Source organism: Dryobates pubescens, chromosome 27, assembly GCF_014839835.1.
Source record: "Dryobates pubescens isolate bDryPub1 chromosome 27, bDryPub1.pri, whole genome shotgun sequence".
NCBI lineage: Eukaryota > Metazoa > Chordata > Aves > Piciformes > Picidae > Dryobates > Dryobates pubescens.
The window spans coordinates 8122109-8138504 of NC_071638.1; the positions used below are offsets into that span (position 1 = coordinate 8122109).

The 16396-nt window shown below is 60.4% G+C and overlaps 1 protein-coding gene across 6 annotated transcripts in view; it reads right to left on the bottom strand.

Annotated features, from left to right (window-relative positions):
• Positions 1-313: 313 nt before the first annotated feature.
• The window catches only part of SHANK3 (SH3 and multiple ankyrin repeat domains 3), a 249997-nt gene continuing 233914 nt past the window's right edge, over positions 314-16396 (bottom strand). For 4 of the 6 annotated variants that reach the window (XM_054173855.1, XM_054173853.1, XM_054173854.1 and 1 more), the window contains one exon: positions 314-1091. In XM_054173855.1, coding sequence (XP_054029830.1) covers positions 506-1091 — 586 coding nt within the window. In that variant the 3' untranslated portion in view covers positions 314-505. Of the gene's footprint in view, positions 1092-15346; positions 15382-16396 lie in introns of all 6 variants that reach the window. The other 2 variants (XM_054173857.1, XM_054173858.1) reach the window with 2 other exon arrangements.

Consider the following 16396-nt stretch of genomic DNA (forward strand, 5'->3'; position numbering starts at 1 on the left):
CTGAGATGCAGCCACCAGCCCCCCCTGCCACTCTCTGACCAACACCTCCCTGCCTGCCCACACCTGAACGACGTAGCCAACACTTGGGTCTCCACCAGAAGCCCACTCCTCGTCCCCTGGGGCTCAGCTCCTGGCTACCCCCAACCCCCCTGGCCCAAGCGTGGCTCTGGGAGGCCGTGGCCAGCACACGGGGGGGGGAGGGGGAGGGGACGACTTGCAGCCGAAGCGTTGGGAGGTGGCACTCTCTGAGGAGCAGCAGAAGGGGTCTCGTTTCATGCAACATTCCTTGTCCTGTGGGGGAGGGGGAGGGAGGGGAGTTGGGGGAGGGCTCCTCGTTGGGGGGAGGGTGTCTGCATTGGGGTGGGGTGGGCAGGAGCCCCCGGGGGGCTCCTCACCCTTCAGTGCAGTGCTCAGAGTAGAAAGAGAATCCAAGTGTGGGCTTTATTGGTCTGCTAGAAACCCCCCACCCCGTGGTGCTGCCCGCGGCGGTGACGCCGGGGCACGGTCAGCTGTCTACCAGCTGCTTGAGCGCCCTCTCAATGTTCATCCGGTGCCCGACCCTGGTCACCCCCAACTCCACGAAGTCCTCCTTGGTGAGGGCGGGCAGGTGGGTGCCCTCTATCTCGTGATCCTCGAACTTGTCACGGTGCTCCACCAGGTTGATGCTCTCCAACCAGTCCCCGACGTCGTACTTGTTCCAGAGGTGGAGGGGTTTCTGCATGAAGGGCCGCGGAGGGTGCAGGGCGTGCAGCGCCGGCGGCTGCGGCGGCGGCTGCGGCCCCGGCGGCCCCGGCGGCGGCCCCGGAGAAGGGGACGGGGACGGGGAGCGGCTGCGGGCGCTCACGCTCCGGACCACGAAGCGGACCTCCTTGGGTTCGTGAGGGATGGAGAGGCTGGAGGATTTGAGGATGGTGGGAGGGGTGAGGCCGTAGGGTCGGACGGTGCTGAGGGGCTCTGCCCGCTCCAAAGGCGGCTTGACGGGGCTGGGGGTGCGGCGGGTGACCGGGTAGCGGCTGCCGGGCCGGACCGTGTAGGTGGTGGCGGAGCTGCGCTGGGAGATGGTGCTGAGCTCTCCTAAACTACTGAAAAGTCTGCGGAGAAGCCGAGGGGAGAGAAGAAGAGCAGAGGGCAGAGGGGTGAGGAGCGGGGGCCACCGGCGGGTACGCGCGACACACACGGGGGGCAAGGGGAGTCTGCAGGGGGAAGGGGAGTCTGCAGGGGGAGAGGGGAGCCTGCGGGGGGGAGGGGAGCCTGCAGGGGGGAGGGGAGCCTGCGGGAGGGGAAGGGAGCCTGCAGGGAGGAGGGGAGCTTGCAGGGCGGGTAGGGGAGCCTGCGGGAGGGGGGAGCAGGGTGGGTGGGCAGGGGGGCTGGGGCGGCAACGAAAGGCTCGGAGGACTTCAGCCAAGGCTTCCCTGCGAGGGTTTGGTCCGGAGGAGGTGGAAGAGGCTTGAGCAAGGAGCTGCTCCGCTTCCCTGGTCTAGCTGGCAGGGGTCTGAAGCTCAGCCCGAGCCACCGGGGAAGAAGGTGGCCTGGTGGGAGTCCACGGGAAGGCTCGCTGAGGAGTCTGCATCTTGTCTGCACAGAACTACCACACTGCCCCAGGTGCTCACCGAGGAGTCGAGCCCAGCACTCCCCCCACCACTCATCAGGGACCCTTTCAACCCCCCTCACTACCACCAGTGTCCTCTTAGGTCTCACCAAGGAGTCAAACCCAGCAGCCCCCACTCATCAGGGACCCTTTACAACCCCCTCACTACCACCAGTGTCCTCTTAGGTCTCACCAAGGAGGCAAACCCAGCAGCCCCCACTCATCAGGGACTCTTTCAACCACCCTCACTACCACCAGTGTCCTCTTAGGTCTCACCAAGGAGGCAAACCCAGCAGCCCCCACTCATCAGGGACTCTTTCAACCACCCTCACTACCACCAGTGCCCTCTCAGGTCTCACCGAGGACTCAAGCCCAGCACTGCCCCACCACTCATCAGGGACCCTTTCAAGCCCCCTCACCACCAGTGTCCTCTTAGGTGTCACCCAGGACATAAGCCCAGCAGCCCCTACTCATCAGGGACCTTCTCAACCCCCCTCAGTACCATCAACATGCTCTTAGGTGTCACCAAGGAGATAAGCCCAGCAGCCCCTACTCATCAGGGACCTTCTCAACCCCCCTCAGTACCATCAACATGCTCTTAGGTGTCACCAAGGAGATAAGCCCAGCAGCCCCTACTCATCAGGGACCTTCTCATCTTCTTTCACTACCACCAATGTCCTCTCAGGTCTCACCAAGGAGTCAAGCCCAGCAGCCCCACCACTCACCAGGGACCTTCTCGTCTTCCCTTGCTACCATCAACATGCTCTTGGGTCCCATCAGAGCCCAGAAGCAAAGCAAGTGCTCCTGAGAACACTGGCCAGTGGGGCAGAGCCTCTGGCAAGAGAAGAAGGAACCTTCTGCCATGTCCCCAGAGAGTGGTGTGGGGACAAGAGGTCCATCACAGCAGCCAAGGGTGGAGCAGCAGGGTCTCAGCAACACCTGATGATGGCCCTTGCTCCATGACCTGTCCACCTCCCACCAACCTCACCTCACTCTGCAGCCTGGTGGGCACAGGCCATGGAGCTAGGCAGAGGCAGCCCTTCCTAAGCTCTGATGGGGAACCTGGGGACACCAGGGGCTGTCCTACTGCCCTCACCTCCAGCCTTCAGGCCTCCTCTACCATTAACTCCTGTCCTGCTCTTGAGTCCCACAACCCCATGGAGGTTCCAGGATGGGACCAAGTGGCTGGAAAGGGTGGAAAAGGACCTCAGGGGCTGTTGGTCAATAGTGGCTGGAGATGAGCCAGGGGTGTGCCCAGGTGGCCAAGAAGGCCACCAGCAGCCTGGCCTGGATCAGCAATGCTGTGGGCAGCAGGAGCAGGGCAGGGATTGTCCCCCTGCACTGGGCACTGCTGAAGCCACACCTGGAATCCTGGGCTCAGTTTTGTGCCCCTCACTCCCAAAAGGACATTGAGAGGCTGGAGCAGGTCTAGAGAAGGGCAACAGAGTTGTGGAAGGGTCTGGAGAAAAAGAAAGGTCTGGAGAACTTGTGAGGAGCAGCTGAAGGACCTGGGGTGCTTGAGCCTGGAGAGAAGGAGGCTGAGGGGAGACCTTGTGGTTCCTGCAAGGAGGCTGCAGCCAGGTGGGGTTGGTCTCTTCTCCCAAGGAACAAGAGGAGCTGGCCTCAGGTTGCCCCAAGGGAGGCTGAGGTTGGCCATGAGGAACAATTTCTGCCCCTTGAGGCTTGTCCAGGCCTGGCCCAGGCTGCCCAGGGCAGTGCTGGAGTCCCCATCCCTGGAGGGGTTCCAGAGCCCTGGAGATGGGGTGCTGAGGGCCCTGGGTTGGTGGTGCCCTGGCAGTGCTGGGTCAATGGCACCCCAGCCCCTTGGTGTCCATGCCCCCCACCAAGCTCTACTCTCCCCCCTCAGGTCCTTCCTGGCACAGGTGGAGGCTCTGAGAACCTTCTGCCGGCAAGAGACTCGGCGTGACTCACATACACCTGCTGGCCCCCTCCACACCAGAGCGCCACTCCTGCCAGGCCAACAAGCACCAAGGGGTTCTGAGATGGCTCCAAGCTGAGGGGGGCAGGGAGCTGAAGCTCTGCTGATGGTCTGTGGGCTCAGCTCCCCTCCTCCCTCCGTGCCCCCGCTGCCTTGGCACAGAGAGCAGGAGGCCAGCGGAGGAGCGTGACGATGACTCACGGCCGGGAAGCTCCGGCGGCGCAGGAGAGCCGAACGACCTTGAGGACAACACAAACTGCAGCAGCTCCTGCCTGGAGGACTGCCCAAGGACCTCCACCCCATCCTGGAGGTGATGGAGGGAAAGAGAAGAGCCATGAAGCCCTGGGGCTCCTGACAGAGCCCGGGAAGGGGGGGACTAGGGGCCAGCGGCGCCGTGTGGCCAGGGGAGGTCGGAAGGAGCGCTGCAAGACCTGAGATGAGAGCTTCTTACAGACACACTGCAGGTGTCCAAGGCACCAAGGAGACACAACCACTGTGCTTTGATGTTCCAAGTGCAGGCCTGGACCCCCAGGTCCAGGGAAGGTCACTGTAAACAGGAACAGCTGCAGACAGAGCAGCTGCAGTGCCAGTGGTGTGTCCAACCTGCCCAAAATCATCTGCAACCTGCCCAAATCATCTGCAACCTGCCCAAAATCATCTGCAACCTGCCCAAAATCATCTGCAACCTGCCCAAAACCATCTGCAACCTGCCCAAAATCATCTGCAACCTGCCCAAAACCATCTGCAACCTGCCCAAAATCATCTGCAACCTGCCCAAAATCATCTGCAACCTGCCCAAAACCATCTGCAACCTACCCCAAATCATCTGCAACCTGCCCAAAATCATCTGCAACCTGCCCAAAACCATCTGCAACCTGCCCCAAATCATCTCCAACCTGCCCAAAACCATCTGCAACCTGCCCAAAATAATTTTCAACCTGCCCAAAACCATCTTCAACCTGCCCAAAGCCATCTTCAACCTGCCCAAAACCATCTTCAACCTGCCCAAAGCCATCTTCAACCTGCCCAAAACCATCTGCAACCTGCCCAAAATCATTTCCAACCTGCCCAAAACCATCTGCAACCTGCCCAAAATCATCTGCAACCTGCCCAAAACCATCTGCAACCTGCCCAAAATCATTTCCAACCTGCCCAAAACCATCTGCAACCTGCCCAAAATCATTTCCAACCTGCCCAAAACCATCTGCAACCTGCCCAAAATCATTTTCAACCTGCCCGAAGCCATCTTCAACCTGCCCAAAACCATCTGCAACCTGCCCAAAATCATTTTCAACCTGCCCAAAGCCATCTGCAACCTGCCCAAAATCATTTTCAACCTGCCCAAAGCCATCTGCAACCTGCCCAAAACCATCTCCAAGCTGCCCAGCAGCTATGTCCAACCTGCCCATGCTGGGACAGAGGGTCAGTGAAAGCAGCAGAGAGGCCTGAGCTGATGGTGCTGAGCCCTGCAGCAGTGCCCTGTGAGCACTGCAAGCTCACAGCTGCAGCAGTGCAGGCCTTGGCAACGGTGCAGATGCAGCTCTGCCAGAGACTCAGGCTGAGCTGAAGCCTCCTCAGCTCTCAGCAGCATTTCTTCTTCTTTCGGTGATGGCAGGGCTGGAAGGTGGCTTTGAGGGACACCTGCTGGAACCACAGAGCAGGTAGCAGCTGCATGGCCAAGCTCCCATGGCTTGGTCTCCTCCATGTCCTTGCAACAAGAAGCTGCTGATGCCACAGCAGAACGTCCTGGGCACAGCTGCTCAGCAGATGGCACCTGGAGAGCAGCTTTGAGCAACGTGCTGTTGGCTCTGGACACCTTCAGCAGCCAACCACATGTCAGCTGTGGACATCCCACCACGCCTCTGATGTCTTCTCATCAGGCCACTTATTCACTCAGCACAGCTTCATCCTGCCAGGAAAGCTCTCCTGGAGGTCATCATTCACTGCTGGCACCTTGGCACAGTGTCTCTTCTGAGGACTTCATGCAAGGAGACAAGGTCTGCTCTTCTTGGGTCATGGCTCTTCTTCCCTGCTGCCACACTGTGCTTGAGGCACACAAGCTGATGGAGATGTTCTCCAGCCAAGCTGTGGCCAAGCCCTGCTATGGGTTAAAGCTGCTGCTCCCCAGGACCTCAGCTCTGTCAGGTTCCCTGGACACCAGGGCACTGCTCACTTCTCCTGTCCTTGAGGCAACACCAAGTCCATGGAGCTCACTAAGGAACAGGAGAGGCCTTCTGTCATGTGGTGGTGCTCCAGCTGCAGCTTCCTGGCCCTGCAGCCCATGGTGCAATGGTTTCCCTGTAGGCTGGGATGTTGCCAAGTTCAAGCTCGTCTTCTCAGCGTGGAGAAGGCTCCAGGGAGACCTTCTGGTGGCCCTTCAGCGCTGAGCTGAAAGCTGGGGACAGAGTTCTGAGCAGGGTCTGTGTGCCAGGAGCAGGGGTGAGGGTTTGGCACTCAGAGAAGGAGATTCAGAAGACAGAAGGGAGAAGTTCTTCACACTGAGGGTGCTGAGAGCCTGGCCCAGGCTGCCCAGAGAGCTGGGAGCTGCCCCATGCCTGGCACCATCCCAGGGGAGGTTGTCTGGGGCTGTGAGCAGCCTGCTCTGGTTGGGGATGTCCCTGCTGCCTGCAGGGGTTGCACTGGAGGAGCTGGGAAGGTTCCTTCAACCCAACCCATCCTGTGGTTCTCTGAACATGTGGAAGCCAGGGGCTGGCAGCTCTCCAGCCCTGCCCTACCCAGCTGGGTTGTGGCTCTCCCAGCACCACCACCAGCAGCTCCTCCTTTCCTGGATCCCTTCTTCAGCACAACCAGACAGAAAACCCCAACCCAGGTCCTTTGGGAAGCAGAAGGCAAGGCCTGACTGGCATCAGCAAAGAGCCACAGAAGTCTCCTGGGGTGCAGCCTCACAGGCACAGGACCCCCAGGCTGCTGAGAAGGGAAGGGCTGACCCAAGCAGGGCTTGTGGGCCAGCTAATGAAGCCTTCTGGGAGCACTTTGCTGGAAGTGTGGAAGAGCAGATCCCTTGGGTGAGTCACTCAGGGCTGGGGAACCTTCCTTTGAACTCCACATCCCAGCCCAGATACCTTCAGGGGCAGCAGAGTGACGACAGTCAGCCACAGAGGTGGCTCCAGGGAGAAACACTTGGGCTCCTGCTCATCAAGTCCTTCATGACCCTGCTCTTGGCTTCCAGGTCTTTTCACACCACCCTCCCAAAGCATCTCCATGGCTTTCCATCAGACCTTGGTGAAGGACCCTCCTCCTGCCATGGATGACCTGCACTGTCCCATGAGTGGGACGTGAGGCTGCTCTCCTGAGGCTCCCCCTCACAGCTGTGATCCTGGCCAGGATGTGCTTCAGGGCCAGCCTTGGAGACCAGCCCTCTGCTTGGCAAGGCAGGGGGATGCTTGGAGGCTTCCTGCCCTGGGTTCTGACACAAGACCTCTACAGCTACCTTCTCCAGAAGCCTTTTGTCTCCAGAATTCTCTCATCAGACCCTGGGGCTTGGAGTAGGTGACCATGAAAGGTCATTGAGCCAGCTAGGAGCCCTCATGGCCAACAAGGACAAGGGTCTGCTGTGGGGGCATGGGGAAGAAAGTGGCCAGCAGGACAAGGGAGGCTCTCCTGCCCCTCTGCTCTGCCCTGCTGAGGCTACAGCTGGAGAGCTGGGGCCAGTGCTGGGCTCCCCAGTTCAGAGAGACTGGGAGCTGCTGGAGAGAGTCCAGGGGAGGCTGGGAAGAGGCTGAGGGGCCTGGAGCAGCTCTGTGAGGAGCAAAGGCTGAGAGCCCTGGGGCTGAGAGCCTGCAGAAGAGCAGCCCCTGAGGCATCAATGCTCAGCAGGAGCTGAAGGAGCAGCAGGGGGCAAGAGGATGAGAGCAGACTCTTGTCAGTGGTGCCCAGGGACAGGGCAAGGGACACCAAGTGGAAGCCAGGAGGTTTCATCAGGACCTGTGTGGGGCAAGAGGCTGGGGCCAGATGTGCTGCAGGATGAGGCTCTGCCCTCAGCTGCCCACCTCCATCAGCACTGACCTCTCTCTGCTCTCCTGCCTGTCACCCACTCAGCTTGGACCACTTCAGGTTTTCTGCCTATGGATCATGGTGGGTTGCCTCCAACTACTGAGTCCATGAGGTGAAATGGGATCCCACCACCCTGTCTGCTGCCAACCTGCTTCCACCAGGAAAACTGAGAAGCTGCCTCTTGCTCTTCACTTTGCCTCTGGAGAGCTTCCAAACACACACAACCCCTGGCCATTGTGCCCCTGGGCAAGCTGCTGTGGGTGCCCCTACTGGAGCAGGGGGGGGTTGGACTGGCTGAGCTCCACAGGTCCCTTCCCACCCCAGCATGCTGGGATTTGGGGTATTTTTGTCTCTGTCAGGTCCAGACTGAAGTCTTCTCACACTGAAAGAACTTCTCCATATCAGCAAGCCTCCTCCTGCACCTCCAACACCCAGCTCCTGAGCCACAGCCTGGACAAGGACCCCTCACCCTGCCCAGAGAGCTGGGGGCTGCCCCAGCCCTGGCACCATCCCAGGTGAGGTTGTTTGGGGCTGTGAGCAGCCTGCTCTGGTTGGGGATGTCCCTGCTGCCTGCAGGGGGTTGGACTGGAGGAGCTTTGGAGGTCCCTCCCCACTCACCCAGGCTGTCCCTCACCTCTCCCTGCCTCAGTGCCAGCTGCCACGAACCCCACTGAAGGACACAGTGCCAGGAGACCTCCCAGAGGATCCTTCACCCCAAAGCTGTTTCCATGCTTCTACAACCCTCTGGAACCCCCTTAGGGCCAGGAGAACATCCCCCCAAGGCACAGGCACAGCGCTGAGAACCCTGCCCAGGGCTGGGTCAGGTGGCACCACCCGTGGCCAAGCCTGGACCCTGCATTGGCAGCATGGCTAAAGACCTCTATCTCTGCAGCTTTGCCAAGCAGAGGGAAGGGCACAGTGCAGGTCCTTCACCTCCCCCCCCCCCCCCCCACTTCCTGAGGCCACCTGAGAAGCTGACTGACAGGAAGCCCACAGCTGCAGCAGCTGCAGGAGGTGGGTTTGAGCAGCCTGTCCCAGTTGGGGATGTCCCTGCTGACCGCAGTGGGGGGGTAGGGGGTGGTACCAGATGACCTTTGAAGGTCCCTTCCCACCCAAACCATTCCACAAGTCCAAGAGCTGGCCTCCTTCTCCCTGCAAGAGCAGGGAAGAAGCAGCAGCCCCAGAACCAGCACAGCTCCCCCCATCTTCTCTGGCACCGGGCTGACCAAGAGGGCAAAGGCAGCTCCTCCAGCTCCGGAGCCCATGTGCTGACCCCCGGCGTGGCTCAGGCTGCTGCTGGCGCGTCCCACCACAGCCCCTGGTGTGCCAGGGCAGCTTCTCAACTCAACCCCGGTGCCCCAGCACTGCAGGCTCACACTGAGGCCTGCAGGACAGTGGCCAGAAGCTCCAGCAGCACGGCAGCCTCGCAGGCAGGAGGACAGCCCCCCCCCAGCACCCCTCTGGACAAGGCCTTCCAGACCCTGCAGCAACAGATGAAGCCACCTGAGCCACGGGCTCCTGCGTGCCACAGCATGGGGTGGTGCTTCCTGAGCTGCTGCTGGGCCAAGCTGCTGCAGCTGCACTGCACAGGGCCAGATCTAGCTGCTGGGGGGGGGGGGGTGGGGAGGTGGGCAGTCTGCACGTCAGAAGAGCCTTGAGCCGGCGCAAGCAGGCCCAAGCGGCACTGTGTGGCAGCCTGCAGGGCCACCTCAGGGTGGGCTGGAGCAGTAGAGAAGGTGGGGGGCCCAGGGGGACAGGCAGCACACACACAGAGCAGCTGTGCCACACGGCATGGTCTGGCGGGGACAGGACGATGGAGGAGGCCGTGGAGAGCCGAGGCAAGCAGACACGGATGGAACACAGTGCACCCAAGCGACCCTCCCTGCGCCCCCCTGCCGGCCACCCAGGAGACACCCAGGGCTGGGGGGAGGGGCTCGTGGTGGGTTGCACCCCTCCTGAGAGCAGGGGGGCAGGGGAGGGGTGGTGAGAGCCCTGCTAAGCCTGGAGGGGATTCTCCCCCCTGGGAAACTGAATCGGCCTGTTCCACTCCCCCTCCCTGTCCAGCAAGGCTGTAAACAGGAAGAGACTGCAGCCATTGGCCCTCTTTCAGAACAGAAGAGAATGAACCAGGTTGGAAGAGACCTTTGAGTCCAACCTCTCTCACCCAACACCATCTGATCAACTCAACCATGGCACCAAGTGCCCCATCCAGGCTCTTCCTAAACACCTCCAGGGATGGTGACTCCACCACCTCCTGGAACAGCACCTTTGTAGCAAGGTGTGGCCACAGCTGCCTCCAGGCCACCCCAGGAGCTGCCTCCACGTGAGGAAGCTGCAGGGTGGGAGCACAGAGATGGCTTCTGCTAGTCCCTGCATCTAGGCTGGCAACAGGGCAGGGACACTGGGTCTGTCCCCAGCACCAGAGAGGAGCTGCTGGGTGAGGTCACCCATGGACAGCTGGTGGAAGCCTTGCAAGCCCTCATCCTCTCCCTGCCCAGGCATTTCCTGGCCAGGGAACCCAGCAGGCCACTGGTGATGAAGCATAGAATCAATAAGGTTGGAAAAGACCTCAAGGATCATCAAGTCCAACCTGTCACCCTGCCTTGCCTGGATGAGAGGACTGCTACTGGCTTCCTGCTTCTCTGCCATGTGCTCAGGCCTGGTTCTCCTCCCTGTGGCATCTCCAAAGGGCTGCTGGGTTTGTATATGCTCCCCATCCATCCTTGTTCCTTGCCCTTGTGAACCCTTCCTGTTAGTGTTTTATACATATGAAGAACATTTTACCTCCCTACTTCCAAACTGGCTCCAAATTATACATTTACCTCCTCCCCTTTTTCTTTATCCCCCTTTCTTTCCTTTCTTCCCTTCCTTCTCTCTCCCTTTTTCCTCCTCTCTCCCTTTTTCTTCCTCTCTCTTCCTTTTTCCTCCTCTTTGTCCTCGTCTCTCTCCCTTTTTCCTCCCATCTCTCCCTTTTTCCTCCTCTCTCCCTTTGTCCTCCTCTTTTTCCTCCCCTTTCTCCCTCTTTCCTCCCATCTCTCCCTTTTTCCTCCTCTCTCTCCCTTTTTCCTCCCATCTCTCCCTTTTTCCTCCTCTCCCTTTTTCCTCCTCTTTTTTCCTCTCCCCTTTTCTTCCCATCTCTCCCTTTGTCCTCCTCTCTCTCCCCTTTTCCTCCCATCTCTACCCTTTTTCCTCCCATCTCTCCCTTTTTCCTCCTCTCTCTCCCTTTGTCCTCCTCGCTCTCCCTTTGTCCTCCTCTCTCTCCCTTTCCCCCCCATCTCTCCCTGTTCTTTCCCCCTTCCCTTTTTCTCTCCATCAGGAAAGAGGAAGGGAGGAAGCAGGGGAGGGATTCTCCCTCTTCCCCCCCTCCCCCTTCCCATCTGAGCTCTCCAATCCCAGTTAAGGCTCAAACCAGCCCAGGGCTGAAGCTCTTCTCACCAGGAGAAAGCTGCCCTAGGGTCATGTGAATGGTTTTCTGGAGTTGGGTCCAACCACTTCAAGCAGAGGAGGGAGAAGCCCCTCCAGAAGGCTGTGGTCACCACCATGAGCACCACTCCACCTCATCCTTCAGAGAGCTGAAGGTCTAAGCAAGGCTTGGGATCACTCAGGAAACCTGGACTCTTAAAGGCCTTCTCCAGGCCAAGAGATCCCTTGAAACCAGTGCTCCTGCTCCTCTTCATGGTCCCTCTTGGAACAAAGCAAGCTGCTTCTCTTCACCTAAATGCCTCCCTGGTGGAAAAGGAGCCAAGAACTTCATTGAGCTGGCCTGGGGAAGCTGGTGGGGAAGGGCAAGATGAAAAACCTCAACTGGTCCCTGAAGCTGCTGCCCTGAGGCTTTGGGCTCCTCTGCAGCTTGAGGTGAACCCAAAGGGAGGATGAGTCACCTATGGAACATCCACTGCCTCAGGTCCTCCTCCTTCTTCTGAACCAGCCTCTCACAGGCAGGTGAGACCAAGCCACACTTGTCTATGCTCTCCCAAACTGAGTCCAAGACATTGCCTAGGTTTGCCCAGCCTGGAGAAGAGGAGTCTGAGGGGAGACCTTCTGGCTCTCTATAGCCCCCTGAAGGGAACCTGGAGCCAGGTGGGGGTTGGTCTCTTCTCCCAGGAAACAAGGGACAGGACAAGAGGAACTGGCCTGAGGTCACCCCAAGGGAGGTTGAGGTTGGCCATGAGGAACAATTTCTGCCCCTGGAGGGTTGCCCAGGGCAGTGTTGGAGTTCCCATCCCTGGAGAGGTTTCCAAGCTGTGGCGCTGGGGTGCTGAGGGCCACAGTTTGGAGGTGATCAAGAGCTAAAGGGTAGGGGGCAAGAGGCCAGGGACAGACTCTGCTCAGTGGTGCCTAGGGACAGGCCAAGGGGCACAAACTGGAACCCAGGAGGTTCCATCAGGAGCAGCTTGTTTGGTGTGAGGGTGCTGGAGGCCTGGAGCAGGCTGCCCTGAGAGGTTGTGGAGTCTCCTTCTCTGGAGAGCTTCCAACCCCCCCTGGCCATTGTGCCCCTGGGCAAGCTGCTGTGGGTGGCCCTGGTGGAGCAGGGGGGGTTGGACTGGCTGAGCTCCAGAGGTCCCTTCCCACCCCAGCATGCTGGGATCTGGAGGCTCTGTGAAAGGTTGGAGCAGGCAAGACCTTTGAGGTCCTTCCAACCCTGATGTTCTAGAACTCAGGGACTCCACCATCAAAGGTGCTCAGTCAAGCAGGCACCTGGGGAAGCCACCATGGGTCACAAATCCAGGCTTTTGGACCAAGATGGAAGCCATTCCCAGTTCCAGTCCCCATCATGACCCTGCTCCCAGCCCAAACTCCAGCCCTAGCTCCACCTCTGCCTCCTCCCCGCAGCAACAGAGAGCGACGCCACCCGGGACGGACCCCGGGCAGAGGCAGCCTGACCATGGGGCTGAAGCTCGTGGGGCAGCACCAGGGCACCAAGCATGGGTGAAACCACCCCCAGATCTCTCACACCAGCTGGCTGGAGCTGGCACTGCCACTGAGACGCTGGCTCAGCACCACGGGGACCGTCTGGCTCCCATCCAGCGCCACCATCCACCATCCCTGGGCACCTTCCCACCAGCTGGCAGCTGCTGGACGGCATCCCAACAACCCAGGGGCAGGAGATGGACCAAGCAGCCAAACCTACCCTGTCCTGGGGCAGGCAGCAACGAGCTGAGGTGGTGCCAGCATGGGGGGCATCTCCCCAGAGATGGTGACACCAGCAGGACTGAATGCATGGACATGGGCATGGGGATGACATGAGGAGCCTCCCACCACTGACCACACAAACCAGGGGAGAGAGCTGGGGATGGGCTTCTGAGTGGGGCCTGCTGGGGTAGGACCAGGGCTGGTGGGCTTGAACTCAAAGAGGGAGCTTCAGAGTGGAGAGAAGATGATGCCCTTCACACTTGAGGGTGGTGAGAGTCTGGCCCAGGCTGCCCAGAGAGCTGGGAGCTGCCCCATGCCTGGCACCATGCCAGGGGAGGTGGTTTGGGGCTGTGAGCAGCCTGCTCTGGTTGGGGATGTCCCTGCTGCCTGCAGGGGGTTGGACTGGAGGAGCCTGGAAGGTTCCTTCAACCCAAGCCACCCTGGACCTCCATGGTTCTACGACTTGCCAGGCAGAACCTGCAGCAGGACTCTTTCCACCCAGCTCCAGCCAGACCCAGGGGTTCTACCACCTCTTGCTCCACTGGAAGGACCCAAGTGGGACAGATGAGGACTCCCAGGGCTCCCATGTCTCCACTCCAACTGCTCTGGGGCTGGACAAGAGCTGCCCCCAGGGAGGGCATCAGTGTGGTGGGATGGGAAGGTGGCAGCCACCACCAGCCTGTGGAGGAACCTCCTACTGCTGCCCTTCTGCTCTCTTGGGACTGGCCCTGCCCAGCTGGGCAGGAGGAAGGGGACATGGACCCAGGGGAGTCAGCACTTGGCAGAAAATGAGAAGTCAAAGCCACCAGGAGACCAAGCAGAGCTGGCCTCCAGGTGGGGTTCACACAGGGAAGCGACACAGAGAGAAGGAGCTGGGGCCACACACACCAAGGGTCGAGAACCAGGACACACAGACACAGGAGAAGCACAACCAAGAGCACACTGTGGGCCATGCATGCTGGGGAAATTCTCCTGGCGGGCTCCCAGACCACCTCAACCCCTCCCCAGTGCCCCCCCAGGCCTGCTGCTGCAGAGGGATGGTGCTCCTCAGCCCAAGGGACCTTCTGCAGGCAGCAGTGGCCTTGGCAGGGCCCCCCTGCCTGGCCTAGCCTGGTGGACACAGCTCACCAGGCAGGGGCTTCTGAAGGGCTTCCAGCAGCTCAGGTAACCAGTGGGACCTGCTGGGGAGGTGGCCAAGGAGCCACACCAGCAAGGACACTGAGAGCTGCTGGGGACATGGCCAGGGAGCCACAACACAGAGGCCACCAAGACCTGCTGGGGACATGGCCCAAGGAGCTCCCGGTCGGGCATCTGCACTCTAGTGTCCCTCCAGCTGTCTCAGGTGACCTCTTACCCATGGCTGAAGCTTGGGGCCTCCTGGGGGTGGCAGCAGGTTCAGGCCCACCCTTGCTGAGCTCCTTCTCTACCCTTTCTGAAAGCCTTCCCCACCCTTGCTGAAGTCTTTCCCCACCCTTGCTGAGCTTCTTCTCCCCTCTTGCCTAGGTCCTTCCCCACCCTTGCTGAGCTTCTTCTCCCCTCTTGCCTAGGTCCTTCCCCACCCTTGATGAGCTGCTTCTCCCCTCTTGCCTAGGTCCTTCCCCACCCTTGCTGGGGTCTTCCTCCACCCTTGCTGGGATCTTTCTCCACCCTTGATGAGCTTCTTCTCCCCTCTTGCCTAGGTCCTTCCCCACCCCTGCTGAGCTGCTTCTCCCCTCTTGCCTAGTCCTTCTCCACCCTTGCTGAGCTGCTTCTCCCCTCTTGCCAAGCTGCTTCTCTCCCCTCTTGCCTAGGTCCTTCCCCACCCTTGCTGAGCTGCTTCTCTCCTCTTGCCTAGGTCCTTCCCCACCCTTGCTGAGCTTCTTCTCCCCTCTTGCCTAGGTCCTTCCCCACCCTTGCTGAGCTGCTTCTCCCCTCTTGCCTAGGTCCTTCCCCACCCTTGCTGGGGTCTTTCTCCACCCTTGCTGGGATCTTTCTCCACCCTTGTTGAGCTTCTTCACTCCTCTTGCCTAGGTCCTTCCCCACCCTTGCTGGGGTCTCTCTCCACCCTTGCTGGGGTCTTTCTCCACCCTTGATGAGCTTCTTCTCCCTTCTTGCCTAGGTCCTTCCCCACCCTTGCTGGGGTCTTTCTCCACCCTTGCTGGGATCTTTCTCCACCCTTGTTGAGCTTCTTCACTCCTCTTGCCTAGGTCCTTCCCCACCCTTGCTGGGGTCTCTCTCCACCCTTGCTGGGGTCTTTCTCCATCCTTGCTGAGCTTCTTCTCTGCTCTGGCTGGGGCAGGTCCTTCTCCTGCACTCCCTCCCCACGGGGCTGAGCTGCCCCTGCACATCCCTCGCTGGCTGGCCCCTGGAGACCCCCTGAAGGTCCCACCCAGGCCAGGGGCAAGGATCCCAAGGAACCCCAAGGGAATTCCCTCAGCAAGGAGCAGCAGCAAGGACACCACAGCACAGGGACACCATGGGGACACCACCAGACACGGACATGCTACAGGGGGGCACACCGGGCTGGGTCTGGGGACACACTGGGGCGCCAGAGCTGGCCCTGCTGCCTGCTCCTGGGCGGCTGGCTGGGTCGGGTGGGCCGGGTGGGTGAGGAGAGCGGGCAGCAGGGCCGGGGTGGCAGCACGGGGGGGTGGGAAGGTGGGGCTGCTATGGGATGAGGAGATGTCACTTACACAGCTTGCCCACCCGCCGGTGGCCAGAGGTGGTTCTAGACAGAGCAGCGTGGACATGCAGATGGAGAGCAGGAAGAGAGGCAATGAGAGAGAAGGTTAGCACCACGCCGGGGCAGCCACCAGCCCGGCCGTGCCAACCGGCCCTGCGCCGCGCCAGCCGCCGGCGCCCGCCCGCCGGGCACGGCGCCCGCCGCCGGCCTGCTGGCACCGCCTGGGCTGGGGGGCTGGGGGAGCCCTGGGAGAGGGGGGAGCCCGGGGAGGGGGGGGCGGGGCGGGGGGGCACCGGGGGAGGGGCCGCCCCGGGGCTGGTGGGGCTGGTGGAGGTCGGCGATGGTTCCGCAGTGGGGGCGGGCTGGTCCGGGTGGTGGCGACAGGAAATGGGACACTCAGAACGGCATGGGGTGCACAGCTGAAGCCTGCGGGACTGGACAGAGCGGCTTGGCACGGGGAGGAGCGGGCAGAAGAGGAGGGTGAAGAGGAGGAGTGGAAGGAGGAGAAGGAAGAGGAGGAGGAGAAAGAGGAAGAGAGATAAGGAGGAGAAGGAAGAGAAGGTGGAGAAGGGGAGAAGGAGAAGGGAGAGAAAAGGGAGAAGAAGGAGGGGAGAAGGAGGAGCAGAGGGAGGAGGAGAAAGAGGAAGAGGAGGAGAAGAAGGAGAAGGAGGAGGAGAAGGAGAAGGAGAAGGAGAAGGAGAAGGAGAAGGAGAAGGAGAAGGAGAAGGAGAAGGAGAAGGAGAAGGAGAAGGAGAAGGAGAAGGAGAAGGAGAAGGAGAAGGAGAAGGAGAAGGAGAAGGAGAAGGAGAAGGAGAAGGAGAAGGAGAAGGAGAAGGAGAAGGAGAAGGGAAAGAAAGAGGAGAAGAAGAAAGAAGAGAAGGTGGAGGAGAAGGGGAAAAGAAGAAAAGGGAGAGAAAGAAGAAAAGGAGAAGAGGAGGAGGAAGAAGAGGAGAAGGGGGGGAAAGTGGAGAAAGAGGAAGAGAAGAGCCAGGACAGAGGTGGGGGAAGGGCAGAAGAGGGAGGGGAAGGAAACAAAAAATGCATGAGAAAAAGTCCTGCC